The 15,065-nt window shown below is 31.1% G+C and overlaps 2 protein-coding genes across 3 annotated transcripts; one reads left to right on the top strand and one right to left on the bottom strand.

Annotated features, from left to right (window-relative positions):
• The first annotated feature begins 156 nt into the window (after window positions 1–156).
• LOC126833795 (poly [ADP-ribose] polymerase tankyrase) lies at window positions 157–7,210 on the top strand. Of its 2 annotated transcripts, XM_050565340.1 has the most exons (21): window positions 157–275; window positions 493–837; window positions 1,295–1,519; window positions 1,578–1,705; window positions 1,759–1,946; window positions 2,008–2,261; window positions 2,322–2,443; window positions 2,508–2,712; window positions 2,778–2,918; window positions 2,995–3,121; window positions 3,205–3,303; window positions 3,659–3,824; window positions 3,896–4,115; window positions 4,192–4,424; window positions 4,519–4,874; window positions 4,994–5,154; window positions 5,225–5,394; window positions 5,469–5,652; window positions 5,767–5,875; window positions 5,948–6,104; window positions 6,397–7,210. In XM_050565340.1, exons 2-21 carry the CDS (start codon window positions 645–647, stop codon window positions 6,484–6,486), a joined length of 3,528 nt encoding a protein of 1,175 aa, XP_050421297.1. In that variant the 5' UTR covers window positions 157–275; window positions 493–644; the 3' UTR covers window positions 6,487–7,210. The 2 variants fall into 2 exon arrangements, with proteins under 2 accessions (XP_050421297.1, XP_050421296.1); XM_050565339.1 differs by having other exon boundaries at window positions 159–837.
• Window positions 7,211–7,571: 361 nt separating this feature from the next.
• On the bottom strand, window positions 7,572–14,877 carry LOC126833990 (WD repeat-containing protein 11-like). Its single transcript, XM_050565623.1, has 23 exons — window positions 14,633–14,877; window positions 14,067–14,178; window positions 13,838–13,982; window positions 13,594–13,770; window positions 13,337–13,529; window positions 13,101–13,269; window positions 12,890–13,028; window positions 12,692–12,811; window positions 12,487–12,626; window positions 12,193–12,416; window positions 11,543–11,716; window positions 11,341–11,449; window positions 10,926–10,989; window positions 10,734–10,855; window positions 10,432–10,656; window positions 10,195–10,372; window positions 10,013–10,135; window positions 9,727–9,950; window positions 9,464–9,630; window positions 9,292–9,389; window positions 9,060–9,229; window positions 8,865–8,997; window positions 7,572–8,141 (listed from the first exon to the last, which is right to left on the bottom strand). Exons 1-23 carry the CDS (start codon window positions 14,740–14,742, stop codon window positions 8,029–8,031), a joined length of 3,429 nt encoding a protein of 1,142 aa, XP_050421580.1. The 5' UTR covers window positions 14,743–14,877; the 3' UTR covers window positions 7,572–8,028.
• Between the last annotated feature and the right edge of the window lie 188 nt (window positions 14,878–15,065).

Raw genomic sequence — 15,065 nt, 5'->3', positions numbered from 1 at the left:
CTGTTATCAACCGATATTTAGACAACAAAACATATGTCACGACAGTGTGACCACCACTTTGATTAACACTCGACGGTCATGTGTAAAATGCGTTCCTACAACGACAGCCACACTCAGTACAGTCTGTACCGCACCGTATCACATAAAGTGAAAGAAAACTCTCCCCACTCCTTGTTCAATTTTCCCGTTTCCAAACTCCTAAGCAAAGGCTAAAGAGAAAGAATGATAGTTACTAATTAGTGGAGTTAGTACTCAGTAGTTTATATTAATCTATGGTTAGTACTTAGGAACTATATAGGTAGTCTGTCGCCTGTGCTGTTCCAGTCACCCGTTTAAGTTACCTGGGCAGTGGGCTGATTACAATAATGTCTAAATGGATTTTGATTTTTGACTCTTAAATGAAATGTATTTAACTGTTAGCGAGTTACCGAATTTCTGTTTTTATTGACGCTTCGTTTTAAATAATGTTAAATCATACGATTAATTGTCAAGGTAAATGGATCAGTTATCTACAACTGTGTCAATTGATCGACGAAGATGTACCAGGTTCATAACATCTGTCAACATAGTCTGGATATATCACCTAGAATGTTTATGCATCTGTGTAAAGTTTGAAATGTGATCAATCAACTGTCAACATTACCATGATGTGTACCAAAAGACAACAGAACGAAGAGTCTATAATTTGTTCGTTGCTCCACGAAGATCCACTTCGGGAACTGTTCGAAGCGTGCAAGTCAGGTGACCTTAGTAAAGTCAGACGTCAAATCAACCCCGAAACGGTCAATGCTAGAGACACAACTGGCAGGAAGAGTACACCTCTTCATTTTGCTGCGGGTATATATGTTTTTTTTTTACCATTATGTTATGTTTAAAATATTTTATAAATCAATATAATTGGCCTGTATTAATGAGAAATCCTCTTTTTATGGAGACTTATGGGTTGTTTAAGCTTTTATTTGTATATTTAGAGATGGCAAAGATCTAAAAAAAAGTATGTGGTGAATTTGTCAATTACTAGATAAAACAATCTAAAAAAACTAAGCAACTTATGGTTTTATATATAGTACAGTAATGAATATTTAAACCCTTAACCATAAAAATAATACACTCTATGCGTATAAAGGTTTAAATATTCATTTCTCTACTATACTAGATTACACTTGTTTAAATAACTTTTGTAATAAAACACTAACAAATAAATTGTATACTACTAATACTTTGATTCTGAAATGTTCAGCTAAAGCTTTGTCTCTATTTAAATAACTACATATATATGAATATTTGTATTTAGGTTTTGGTCGCCGCGATATAGTTGAACTGTTATTGGCCGCTGGAGCCTCTATTCAAGCTCGTGACGATGGAGGACTCCATCCTTTACATAACGCTTGTTCATTTGGTCATGCAGATGTAGTTGGTTTATTGCTTGAAGCTGGTGCAGATCCTAATACAAAAGACAATTGGAATTACACGCCTCTCCACGAAGCCGCCATCAAGGGGAAAATTGAAATATGCATTGGTATGTTGTTGTAAAACTTTTTTTTTTACTATAATTTCTTATTAATTAAATTGTATAGCTTTATTACAACACGGAGCTGATCCAACATTGCGCAATGCTGATAACAAGACACCTATAGAATTAGCCCAAGCCAATGGCGTGCCCGGTATAAGTGAAGTGCTGGGAGGAGAATGGCGTAAAGACGAAGTATGGACATTTAATAAAATTATCTAACAGCGTTTTCTAATAAAATCCAATAGATTTTAGAAGCTAGCCGCTCTGGAGATGATGCAAAATTGTCATCACTTTTAACACCTCTTAATGTTAATTGTCATGCCAGTGATGGACGTAAATCTACACCTTTGCATTTGGCTGCTGGATTTAATCGTGTTCGTTGTGTTCAGTTGCTCCTAAGGCACGGAGCTGATGTACATTCCAAAGACAAAGGGTATTTTCGTTAATAATAAACTAAGATGTTTTTTTGTAACACAATATTTATAATTATAAAGGGGTCTTGTGCCTTTACACAACGCATGTTCTTATGGTCATATTGAAGTAACAGAAATGCTTATTAAACACGGAGCTTGTGTAAACGCTATGGATTTATGGCAATTCACACCTTTACATGAAGCTGCGTCCAAATCCCGTGTTGAAGTTTGTTCATTGTTGTTGAGTAAAGGAGGAGATCCGACCCTAGTAAATTGTCATTCCAAATCCGCAATAGACTTAGCAGCCAACAGAGAGCTCCAAGAAAAATTATCTTGTAAGTCTATTGACATTTTTACTGGTGTAAAACTTATTGCTTCAACATAAATATTTACAGACGAATTTAAAGGCCATTGTTTATTGGAATCTTGTCGGGTATCTGACGTGTCAAAAGTAAAAAAGCTGTTGAATCAAGACATTGTCAAATTCAAGCATCCGTTAACAGGAGATACTGCGTTTGTAAGATTTTAAATTGTACTAAGTCTCGAGAGGTATAATTTTTAAAAATATATTATGGTTTCAGCATGTCATAGCTGCTTCATTAGGTTCTAAACGAAAACAAGTTGTCGAATTATTAGCTCGTAAAGGTGCACAATCAATAAATGAACCTAACAAAGAATTGCTTACGCCTCTTCACATAGCTGCAGATTACGGCCATTTCGATGTTATGGAAACACTTATTAGACTAGGTGCCAGAGTAAATACTACTGATTCACATGGTCAAACAGGTGAGAGACGATAGAATTGATTTTGTTTTGTATAGCATTAATTAATTTGTGCTTTTAACCCTTAGCATTACATCGCTGTGCGAGAAATGATAGTATCCAAGGTTGCAAAATTCTTTTATCATACAATGTCGATACCAATATTACATCAGTCCACGGATTTAAAGCTATTGATATGGCTACAGATAATGTCAAAAAAATATTACAAGGTACCAAATTCATAGCAATATGTAGGTCTATTATTATTTGGTAACAATAATAATTCAAACGTAATTTGTATTGCAGAACCTCCTGCGATTCTAGATTTAGAATCTGAACTTTTGGAAGCCTCCAAATCTGGCGATCTCGACAAAGTACAAAAATTACTCACTGCATATCCTCATATTGTTAACTGTAGAGATTTGGATGGAAGGTAATTGTTTGTTTATTGAAATAAATTTCAAATGCTTAAAATAATACCTATATATATATATATATATATATTTGTTTAATTAGACATTCCACGCCTCTTCACTTTGCTGCTGGTTATAATCGTGTAACAGTTTGTCAATATCTCTTAGCTCATGGTGCTGATGTTCATGCAAAAGACAAAGGGTAAGTATTTGTCCTAAATGATTGAATCCATCTTCATAATAGCAAGAAACCAACATTTTGTTCTTTTGTTGACAATATATTTATATTATATTTAATAACATCATTGACAAAATATACTACATACAACACTATTTTACCCGCAATTCTGCATTTGTAAAAACTATTATGAAATCCAAAAAATAAGTGTCTTTTCCATTCGCGGACATTATCCGTCTATACTTTATTTATCTATAACAGAATCTAAAGCCCATTGCATACTTGAGTACAATAAGCACTTTAATTTAACTAACCTATTAATAGAATAATGGTTTTTCAAAACTTTCTTTGGATTCAGTTATGTGTAATTATTGTTTAGAGGCCTCGTACCTTTACATAATGCCTGCTCGTACGGACACTTTGAAGTTACCGACATGTTAATCAAACACGGTGCTAATGTCAATGTTTCTGATCTATGGAAATTCACCCCACTTCACGAAGCCGCAGCCAAGGGAAAATATGAAATTGTTCGGTTGTTGTTACAGGTACTTGCATACTTATAAACAATACATTAAAATATATATGTTTTATTAAAATTTTTGTTTCTAATCGTTAGCACGGCGCTGATGACACAAAGAAAAACCGTGATGGACATACACCTTTAGAACTAGTCAGAGACAGTGATAATGACGTTGCAGACTTGTTAAGAGGTAATGCAGCGTTATTAGATGCAGCTAAAAAAGGTATATTGGCACGTGTACAAAGACTCGTTACTTCTGAAAATATTAACTGTCGAGATACTCAAGGTAGAAATTCTACTCCATTACATTTAGCAGGTATTAATACAATTATGATATGTATGTGTACAAATATTGGCTGCATAATTCAATATGTATAAATGTTTTTTTTTAGCTGGTTATAACAATTTGGAAGTGGCAGAATTTCTACTAGAGCAAGGTGCCGACGTCAACGCTCAAGACAAAGGAGGTTTAATTCCGTTGCACAATGCTTCATCGTATGGACACTTAGATCTTGCAGCTCTCCTTATTAAATACAACACAGCCGTCAATGCAACTGACAATTGGGGCTTTACTCCGTTGCATGAAGCCGCTCAGAAAGGTCGTACACAACTGAGCGCACTACTAGTGAGTATTAGTTTTATGTATGAGTATTATTATTCTAAATGTTTGTGTGCACGTTTAATTATTATTTCTAAATAATAATCGTGTTCATATCTAGCTGGCTCACGGTTCTGACCCATTTTTACGCAACCAAGAAGGACAAACCCCACTGGAACTGGCCACCGCTGAAGATGTACGGTCACTCCTAACCGATGCTATGGCTACACATCCTGACGCAAATTCAGCGGCCAATAACCCTTCTGTTTATGCTGCTACCCCACCACCATTATCGCCCGACGACACAGCTACAGTTGTCATGCCGTCTGGAGCGTCAGTGGCATTACCTAGTCCTGGTGGATCTGGTAGATCATTTATGCTGGGTTCACAAGCCGATGGATCAGTTAACGGCTATGAAAGCGCTCACCCTCATCCTAATTGTATTACTCTATCAACTGTGCAAGGATTCCTTTCTAGGTAAATACACAAGATAGCAGCTGAATTGAAAACAACTATATGTTTAATAATATTATGCTGTGCTTCAAACAAAGAAAGTTTGATTGTATAATAATATTATTTAAATATGGTTTTTGCAGTTTGGGATTAGAACATCTGAATGAAATATTTGAAAGAGAGCAAATAACTTTAGACATCTTAGCAGAAATGGAACATGAAGACTTAAAACAAATTGGAATTACTGCTTACGGTCACAGGCATAAACTTATTAAAGGAATGGAAAAATTAGTCTCAAAACACGGTAAAAAATTGTTGTTTAAGTTGCCAAATTTTGGTTTTTCCGTCAATTGCTTATTTGGATACGTGCTTAGGCGGTGTTTGTTCGGGTCTATCCGGTGGAATGCCGTGTACTTTATTGATTGATTTGTTGGCTGAAGATAAAGAGTTTATAACTGTCGAACAAGAACTGCAAAGTACTATACGGGAACATCGCGATAATGGTCAAGCCGGTGGTATATTTAATAGATACAACATTGTCAGGGTAAAAATTTAAATTTTAAAAAATAGTTATTAATTAAATTACTTGTTAAGATAATTGTTTCAATCGATTTTCAGATACAAAAAATTCAAAATCGTAAACTTTGGGATCGATATATACATAGAAAACGTGAAGTGTCATTAGAAAACGGTAATCAAGCTAATGAAAGAATGTTGTTCCACGGATCTCCCTTTATCAATGCCATTGTTCAAAAAGGATTTGATGAACGTCATGCCTACATTGGCGGCATGTTTGGAGCTGGTAAGTAATAACTTTTTTATGTATGATTAAAAAATGTATCTTTAATAGTTAAAAATTATATTTATTATTTACTCTGCCAAACAAGTTAAAACAATAATATTGTACCAATTTTAGGAATATACTTTGCTGAAAATTCTTCAAAAAGCAATCAATACGTCTACGGCATTTGCGGAGGTACAGGTTGTCCGACACATAAAAATAGATCGTGTTATCAATGTTTGAGGTAAGTATTCATGGTAGTGGTTGACAACTGTTTTCCGAGTTAATATTCTAAATTACTTTTGTTCTACAACAGACATTTACTGCTTTGCCGAGTGACTCTTGGTAAATCGTTTGTTCAATATAACGCAATAAAAATCGCTCATGCTCCGCCAGGTCACCATTCTGTAATGGGAACTCCAAGTGTTGGTGGATTAAATTTTTCAGAATATGTTGTTTATCGCGGAGAACAAGTATGTAAAAATAAGAGCTGTGCCGATAATACTTTTTCCCAATATCTGATATATATTGTCAATATAAAGCCGACGACCAATTCGATATTTTGTTTCTCTGATATCATTAATGTTTCAGATCAAAACCCTTGCATTTTTGCAAGAGTGATTAATTAATTATAATGAATTTTCTAATACGACATTTATGTTTCACACATTATTGGCTGATATTAATATTTGTATCAGCCTAGTCTAGTAAAAAAAAAATGTTTTCTATATTAAATCATATAAAATAATAAATTTCAATTTTCAGGCATATCCCGAGTATTTGATTGCTTACCAAATCATGAATCCATCCGAAACTGTAGAAAATGGGTCAACTATGCTCACTGCTTCAAAATAAGATTTTTCTTATGACAACGTTCCTCTTGTTTTCAATTATTATTAATATCTTCGTGTGATGTTAATTTTTGGATCATATTTCTTAGCACTTGTTATTAAGAGATTATTTTCGTGTTTAAACTAGAAATTTACATGATTATTTAACTACTAAATGTAATATTGTTATTATTATTAATTTATTTGTATAACACTGCCTATATTTTAAATTCATAAATACAAAACCTAGAGCAGTCTCAAACCTAATAACAAAAAAAGGTGAATCGGGGAAGAAATTGAAATAATATTATTTAATAAAAAAAATTCAGATTCAGAATAATTTTCTTTTTTTAATGAATATAACATTAAAATACTATTCACAATTTTTTTTTTTTTTTTAACATTCTGATGTTACATTAATATTTTTTTGTGCCAAACTCAATATTTATTAATTTTAATTTGACCCGGCAATATTTTAATAAAATGATGTTAATTTTGTAATTCCAGTTTTTAGTAGTAAAATGTACAATCAATAATTGTATAATCCAAACGTTATTATCTGGGTTTTTAGATAATTACTTGTTTTTATAAATGTTTCAACGTTTAACTTAACAACAGATAGGTTGAAGACTGCTCCTTTGGATTGAATGGAAAAATTGATGATACTCCTATATGTGTTTAATATCCTCATCTAAAGTATTATGTGATTCTTTAGAATTAAATTAGTAGATAAGTTAAAAAAAAAAAAATATATGAATATTTAATTAAATATAAATATTGTAATATGTTATTTAGATGTTAATAAATTAATTTAATATTTGTCTTGTGTTTATGAATAGTGTTTTAACAAAGTAATTTAAGTAGTATTAGTTTTTCGATTAAAACCAAATTTAAATACTGGAGCAACACGACACAGTTGCCATTTTACGCTGGGATGGAGTCCAACCTTTATTAATTGTTTAATATCATATGCCTATTCTCAAAAAAAAAAGTTTTAATTTATAATAATAAATTAAAATTTTAAAGGCACACCAACCATTATTAGGTGTTAAACGGTTAAAATTGAATAACGATTCATTAGACTAATATGTATGTAATGATTGTAGTTCAAACATTCAAATATATTTCTTCCCAAAAAATAAAAAATACATTTTTTTAGGTAAACAACAATACATATTTAAAATTAATAATGGTGTTGCTATAGATGTATCATAATGATAATAAAAAAATGAATCATTAACTAAAACTAAAAAATAATATACAGTGAAACCTGTCTATGGAATCTACCTGATGGAATTTTATTTCGGTGCTGTGTGATTCCGTCTTAGAGGAGTTTCACAGTAATATAAATACAAAAATGGGTAAAAGTTATTAAAAACAATATAATAAAAAATAACAAAATAAATTGGGGTAAGGAAACTTGACTTAGACACAAGGGATTTGATAAAAATTATATTAAGTACATTTAGTAAAACTTCAATGTGAAAATAAATATTTGGGGAATGTTCTACAACAATTAAATGAAAACATTAAATTAGAAGTGAATATCATACAATCACACAGCAAGTTATTCTTCTTCTGCAATTTTGTTGTCAAAAAGATTGTCGACAATATTGCCTTCAGCTCCATTAATATAGAGTTCTCGCTTGAATTTTTCAATAACTTCTGTTTTTAATGTACGTAATAAATCTTGGTATTAAAGAAAAATGTTTATACTCAAAATCGAATTTTGTTAAATGATTTATGAAAATAAATATAATTAGCTTAATACAGAGCTAAAAACTTGACTGACCCAAAAAAATCAAACTTTGTATTTTTTAATGTGCTCTTAACACAAAATCTTTCATTGTGTGTAAAAATGCCTAAAGTTCTTGTCAAAAAATATTAATGTTAAGAGGTCGCTAATGAATATTTCATAAGCTTAACAATGACATTTTTAACTGTCAATTTTTATAAAGACCATTCAGTCAATTGTTAAGAATTTTTGGTCCTATAAAAATTATATTTTCTTTAAGAAAAAAAAATTGTAATTGACATATTTAATAAATTATTCTTAGAATATATTAATAATTGTATACGACTAGAAAGTTAAAGTATTCCTAATGAGAATAAACTAAATTTAAAGTGGTAATTTTTCAAGTTACAAGCAAAAAAAACAAAAAACTACGAAAATTTGGTAAAACTACAAGTAGTTACTACCTAGAAAAATCCTTTCAGCTAGTTAGATTTTTTTGGGTCAATCTTCTAATAAGCTATTGCTTTTCCAATGATGTGTTTTTATTTTTTTAAGTGTTAGTGTTTTTACCCACCGTATCTCTTACACCACTGGATCGTTTTATAGATTATCACTTATCATAACTGTGCTAGCTTTTTTTAGATAAAACACTAGTAAAAAAAGGATATTATTAATACTTATATTGTATTGACGACAGGCTAAAATCAATAACACAGCTCTGTAAGTACGGTCGCTGTTTATCAAAATCCTTAAGACATCGTCAAACCTTTTTAAAGATAACAACACTAAAACTGCACCTTCCTAAAATTTAAATCACAATCTCCGACAATTTTTTTATTTTTTTTCACTTTTATCAATTTTACCTGATCTCTATTGGTCAGTAAATGATCGGCCCAGCTTTTGAGCACTGTATCACAATCGTCTCTTGGTAAAGAACATTTTGCTAACCATACGGCTTGTTCCCATTGATTATACGATATAAGGTAACGACAAGCCTGAGAGCCTTTACCGATCATACATAAAAGCTGAATGCCTAAGACACAAAAATTAATTTTAATTCTTCGCTAACAGCGAGTTAGATAATAGTCAAACTACCTTCATCGATTTTATTATCAGAAATCAAGTTTGCTGCAACTAATTTTATAGTACTTTGGTTGCTTGTATTTGAATCTATTGATGCAATTAAACATGCTCTATAAGTAGATCCAATTTTAATAAATACATAATTTTTGAACAAATTATTTTTACTAAAACAAACTCAACTTACTTTAATGCATCAGTATAATAATTCGGATCGTTAACGTTTGTCGATAAAAGTAAATCCAATGCTTTGGTTTTCTCACCGAGCAACATAAATTTGTCCGCTACACGGCGCATGTGCGAATAATCGCCTTTTTTCCATTCGTGTAACATTACTTTATCTAATTGCATTTTCTAAACAAAAGTTTCAGTTATTACATTTTTTCATTAAGAATTTATTAATATGTTATTACTAAATTTTATTTTTAGAAATTATTCAATTTATTTTACCCTATAAGTTGTACAGTCACAAATAGTATCATAATACGAATCTAAGGGCGGTACTATGTTGGCTACACAATCCTCATCCGTTGAAATGTAATATGATGCAACCGTCCAAAATTGTACTTCATTTCGCAGTCCGAGTGATTGGCAAACTGTTAGAACTCTGTCCAATAGTTTTGAGCAAAGGTTGATTTCTGTCCAAAGTAAACTGCGACAAGCATTTCTTATCACTAAAAGAAATTAAAAAATTACAAAAATCTACTATAATTAAAAAAATATATATGAGACTAACATGACAACTCATAATTGTTAAAACCGTGTGCTGTATTAAAATCTTTTGTCAAGTTAACCGAAAGCCAGAAAAAAAATATTTTGCACAGATTGCGGTCTAAGATCATAGGAGGTCCTTGTTTATCTGCAAAAAAAAAAAATTTTAATTTGGTAAAAACTTGATTTAAAAATTTTTAATTTTACCGTCAAACTCGTAATTGTATATTGAAGAGTAGGACTTGGTAAGTTTAAGATCAAATACTCTAATAGACTGATCGCTAAATAATATAACCGGGTGTTCGGCACTTGCCCAATCAGCATCGACTATTTGCAATTTTTTGTCTGATTTCAGTGTCGAAATGGTCTCAATGGACTGTGGAGTCTTCATGAAATATAAATAATTTGTAGAGATCAACAACTTTTTCTTAAGGCATTACTTACCCCGAATACATTGAGAACATCAATACCATCTGATGATAAGCATAAAAACCTGAAGTTTCCTGCTCCAGGGGAAAATTTTAACTTGCAAATTTCTAGGCGGTTAATATGTTGCTTTAGTTTATCTGTGTGATTGCTAAGATCCCATACAAAAAGGTTACCGTCACTGTCTGTTTCTAACGCAATATTTAATTTGCACGTCAGACAAATTGTAGGTTTCAAAAAAATCTGATAAAATGTAATGTAAAACAAAAAAAAAATCACATTAATATTAAATAAATGTTTAAGATAGTGATCCAACTCACTCCAGGTTCTATTATTGTTCCTGGTTTAAGATAACTATTGGAATCAATCAAAAATGCATAGAGATTACCGGCCACATCCGATATCAGCAAATGTTCTGGGAATTTTGACCCGACATCGTTTTCTATAATTATAAATAGACAAGATTTTAAAAATATATGTTTGCTATAAGAATACACATTTTTCAAAAATACCTTCAGTGGTTGAAGTTGTCAAACTACTTCGCTTCCCTTTCGGCATATTACACTGAACCCATTCCTTAAATAATTATTGTATTATATTAAATCAGTGACTGTCAGAAACTTCTTTTCCCTCAAGCCATAAAAAAAAATACGGATCAAGAATTTTAAATTGTCATTTTTGTACTCTTGTTTTCTTATTAACATCATAAATGATGGTAAGCAACATAATAAGAAAACTAGAAAACTTGTATTTATATTTCATTTACTTATTTGATAACATTAAATATGATTGAATGATTATTTTTTTTATACTTAAAGTAAAATAAATAGTAAATAGTAATATGTAAATAAGTGTAAGGCCGTAGTTTGGCCACAACTGTATAAAATGTATGTAATAAATACTATTTAAAACTATATCTATTCTCACCATACAAACTGCTGCAGGAAATCTTTTTGACATTTTGCTTAACATTGACATTGATTTTAAATCCCAAATTTCCAAAGGTCCGTCTTTGATTCCTATTACGAAATACTGCCTAAAAATAATCATACAAATAGAATTAAAAAGTATAGGCTAACATTTGACAAATTTTAATTTTATTTTAAATATTAATAATAATAAAACTAACTTCAACGGCGATACTTTTATAAACAAAATGTGTGGCTCGTCTACTTTTGTTGTCCGTACACAAGTAGATTGTCCACATTGTATATTGGTGATAACCACTTGACTTTTAGTGTTAGATGTATAAGAGTAAAACGACCATGAAATTATAAATCGTTGACTAATCCATTCTATCCCTCTAAAAATATAATTTTTATTAAGAAACAAAAAAAGACTATAAAATAACTAGTGTTTGTACACATATAATTGATACATAAATAAACTGTCATAACGCTGCGTCTGTTTTAATAACTTCTAATAGCATAACTAAAAGTAGGTTTAGTTTGGTTTGATATATTTGTATTGCCTTGTTAAACGGTAGAGCATTTTAAAAAGATGTGTATCAGTATTTAAAAACTACTTATTACGTTCACATGTTATTTAGAACCTCATTTTTTTTTTTTTAATTATTTGCAATGGATTAAATCCAAAAAATTTGCGTTAAATACCTAAAATAATTTAGTTATGAACAAATTTGGGGTGGTCATTATACGTCATTTTTGATGATGAAGAATTATTACAGTCTTTTAGAAGGGTCAATTAAATATTTGTAAAACGTAAATGTGTCAAATGAAATGACACTGTCTTGTATAATGATACAACACAATAGCTTACCTGACTGGATGTGAATGCACATGATACTCCTTAAACGTCAAACCAGTAGCCAAGTTTATAATAACTAAATTTCCAGAATTTGTACCAACAGCTAATAGAGGTTTGTAACTTGCCCGCGTACTGGTAGTCAATGGTGGACAATACTTAATAATAGTTAGCCCCGATTCCAGACAAGGTAGTATACCACGAGGATACAAACGCACTTTTGGTATTATTCCTTGATTCTATTTACAAACACCATCACAAAATAAAATATTAATACACAAGTGTGATGATATTTAAATTCTTACTTACATCGTTGAACGACGGAAAAGTATTACTTAATGACATTTTGTGGTTATCGCGTCGACCCAAATAGTACGATACGTCATTTGACGAAGACATTATTTTTTCTAACTCAAAAATAATCACTTTGCCAGTACTTAACATCACGGCTAAATTAATATATAATTTGTAATGGAATAAATTGTAATCGAATAAATTTAATATTTAAACAGACCGATATGCTTTTCAGTGACAGGACATACAACAAATCCAAGCACTTTGGAATTTTTCACTTGCCGAATAATTTCACTTTGAATTCTATGTTCATACCACAAATATATATCAGAAGAAGACTCTAATATTAAATAAATTATTATTATTATTATTATTCAGATAACACATAAAAAACATTTTAAATTTATCGTTGTGTTACCATTCCCGGACACTGCCACTGGAGAAGAATCCATTGGGGACATAAGGTAATTCACTATAGGTTTTCTCCTCAACTTGACCGATAAACTTCCAGACTCTTGAAGACAAAATACGGCATCACGTTGTCTACAAGAATACATCTAAACAATAATTATAGTTTTTAATAAAATTATGTATATAAATAATAAAATATTTATTTATTATGAACATACCTGTGTGAAGTACGAAAGAGAACGATCAATGCTTATAACCCCAACAGTCATACTAATTTCTAAGTCAATAATTATTATGTCATGCTGGTACATAAGGAGTATATGGTTTCGTAACGAGTGATGGTAGGTGAATTGAATACATTCAGAAGCCGTCAATGTGGCATCGAGTCTTAAAAATAATGTTTAATACAATACAATATTGCTACTAAATACAAGGTGACTAGTATTTCACTAACTTGGGTTGGGTCTCGCCGAGTACTAGACCTTTCATAAGTCTTTTAAATCTTGTTCTAGGCCTCGTAAACTCTTCAGCAACAGTAGTGCTCTCACCGACTGCTGTATTTGAGATATACAATTTTCGCCCATTGCCTCCAAGTACTGTTCTCCGATCGAAATTATCAAACAATAATATAAATTCTGGACACAAAACTAGGACAAAATTAATTCACCCGATTATAATTTTTATACTCAGAAAACAATGTTATTAACATACAAGCAATCTTGTGTAGATGAAATGGATCAAAAGCAAAATTATTAATAGTGTCAGTGAAAGTTTTCTTCCACAGCCGAGTGCCTTTTCTTACATCTAATATGGAAAATGTGAACGGTGAATAAAGGACAGCTAATAATAATAAATCACTATTAGACGGTGAAGGTATCCATTCCAGTCCTAATAAATAAAAATAAATTTTAATTATACAAGAAAACTTGAGGTCCATATACTATATACTATACACCATTGACAGGTTTGGCTTGATCAGAGTCTATCCACATGATACATCGACCTCGACATACATCCCATAAAGCGATATCACCAGCAAAATCGGCAGATACTAGTTCTGAAGATGCACCCAAATCGCAGTCAAAAGGAACCCATAAAAGCTAAAAATGTATTACCATAGTTTATTTTCATGTTATTCACAATGTAGACTACAACTGTTTAAAAAAAAGGATTGATTTGGATACCTTTCTTATTACTGCCTTATGATCAGTAAAACATTGAACAGGAATGACTTTGATGGTATCAATAATTACAATTAGGTTATTTGCTCCGTAGGCTAAAAGCCCATTTTCAGACCTAAAAATATAACAAAAAAAATTTAATTTTAATCTATCAACATAATGAAACTTAACCAAAACACTTTCACGTGATGCTAAAAAAAACGGGGAAAATGACATCATTGCCAGGCCTCTTAAGGCTAAATTTGATAGTTTTTCATAATTAATATTGCTATTTATTATTTTGCAGTCAAATTTATTTGCAGTTAAGCAAATTGATTATGAAAAATAACTTATTTTAATGATGTCATGAAGGTATCATGTATTCAAGTTTAACTTTAATTGGTTTATTTGGCTTTACATGCATCATAGTTTACAAAATAGTAGGTACATAAAATCTCTGAAGCATTCTAACAATTTTTTGTACAGGTGCAGCAGTTAAAGGTTACCTCGATTTTGGATATTTTAATTCACATTTAAAATCGAAACAATAATTTTGCCGCACAATGTATAATATAAGCTATAGGGTTTACCAATCAGCCGCTCCTTTATTCATAACATGACACTGGTTAGGAAACGTTCTAGGGACAGTCATTTGTAATCGAACTTGTTGCTCAATACTGATGGAAGGACGTTTTTCCATTTTTTTCTGTTTAAAAATTAATAAAAATAAATAGATTACAAAAACTCACTACTAACTATTATTACACGCATACATAAACTAAACAACAGTGAACAGAGTAATTAAATTTGAAAAAAATTGAATTCCAATTTATTTGTTTATCTTATCTTAGTTTTGTAATTTTCCCAAGTGTTATTCCGTGGTGTTATCACGCAAGTTATCTCTATGCAACGGCAACCGCGGAGCTGATAACATAGAGTGGTTGCCAACTCATCCGCGGTGAGTCTTAACCTCAAAATGGTGACGTCATGTTGCCGGCTTGCCACCACAACATTTGATGTTTA

Source organism: Adelges cooleyi, unplaced genomic scaffold (assembly GCF_023614345.1).
Source record: "Adelges cooleyi isolate 19-005CV unplaced genomic scaffold, UGA_ACOO_1.1 ACOO_flye_CR_arks_rails_tigmint_CR_PRNA_2, whole genome shotgun sequence".
In the NCBI taxonomy this organism is placed as follows: domain Eukaryota; kingdom Metazoa; phylum Arthropoda; class Insecta; order Hemiptera; family Adelgidae; genus Adelges; species Adelges cooleyi.
Note: the sequence above shows the minus strand (reverse complement) of the source record. Positions and strands in the feature narration are given on the sequence as shown.

What these genes read in the sequence shown, in the direction of transcription:
- LOC126833795 (XM_050565340.1), top strand. Translation starts at nt 645, where the DNA reads ATGATGTGTACCAAAAGACAACAGAACGAAGAGTCTATAATTTGTTCG. An exon ending in TGTCAAAAAAATATTACAAG is followed by an intron (nt 2,919 to 2,994) that starts GTACCAAATTCA and finishes TTTGTATTGCAG; the next exon opens with AACCTCCTGCGATTCTAGAT. An exon ending in AAAATTAGTCTCAAAACACG is followed by an intron (nt 5,155 to 5,224) that starts GTAAAAAATTGT and finishes ATACGTGCTTAG; the next exon opens with GCGGTGTTTGTTCGGGTCTA.
- LOC126833990 (XM_050565623.1), bottom strand. Translation starts at nt 14,742, where the DNA reads ATGGAAAAACGTCCTTCCATCAGTATTGAGCAACAAGTTCGATTACAA. An exon ending in AGTGGCAGTGTCCGGGAATG is followed by an intron (nt 12,812 to 12,889) that starts GTAACACAACGA and finishes ATTTAATATTAG; the next exon opens with AGTCTTCTTCTGATATATAT. An exon ending in ATAAAAGTATCGCCGTTGAA is followed by an intron (nt 11,450 to 11,542) that starts GTTAGTTTTATT and finishes GATTATTTTTAG; the next exon opens with GCAGTATTTCGTAATAGGAA.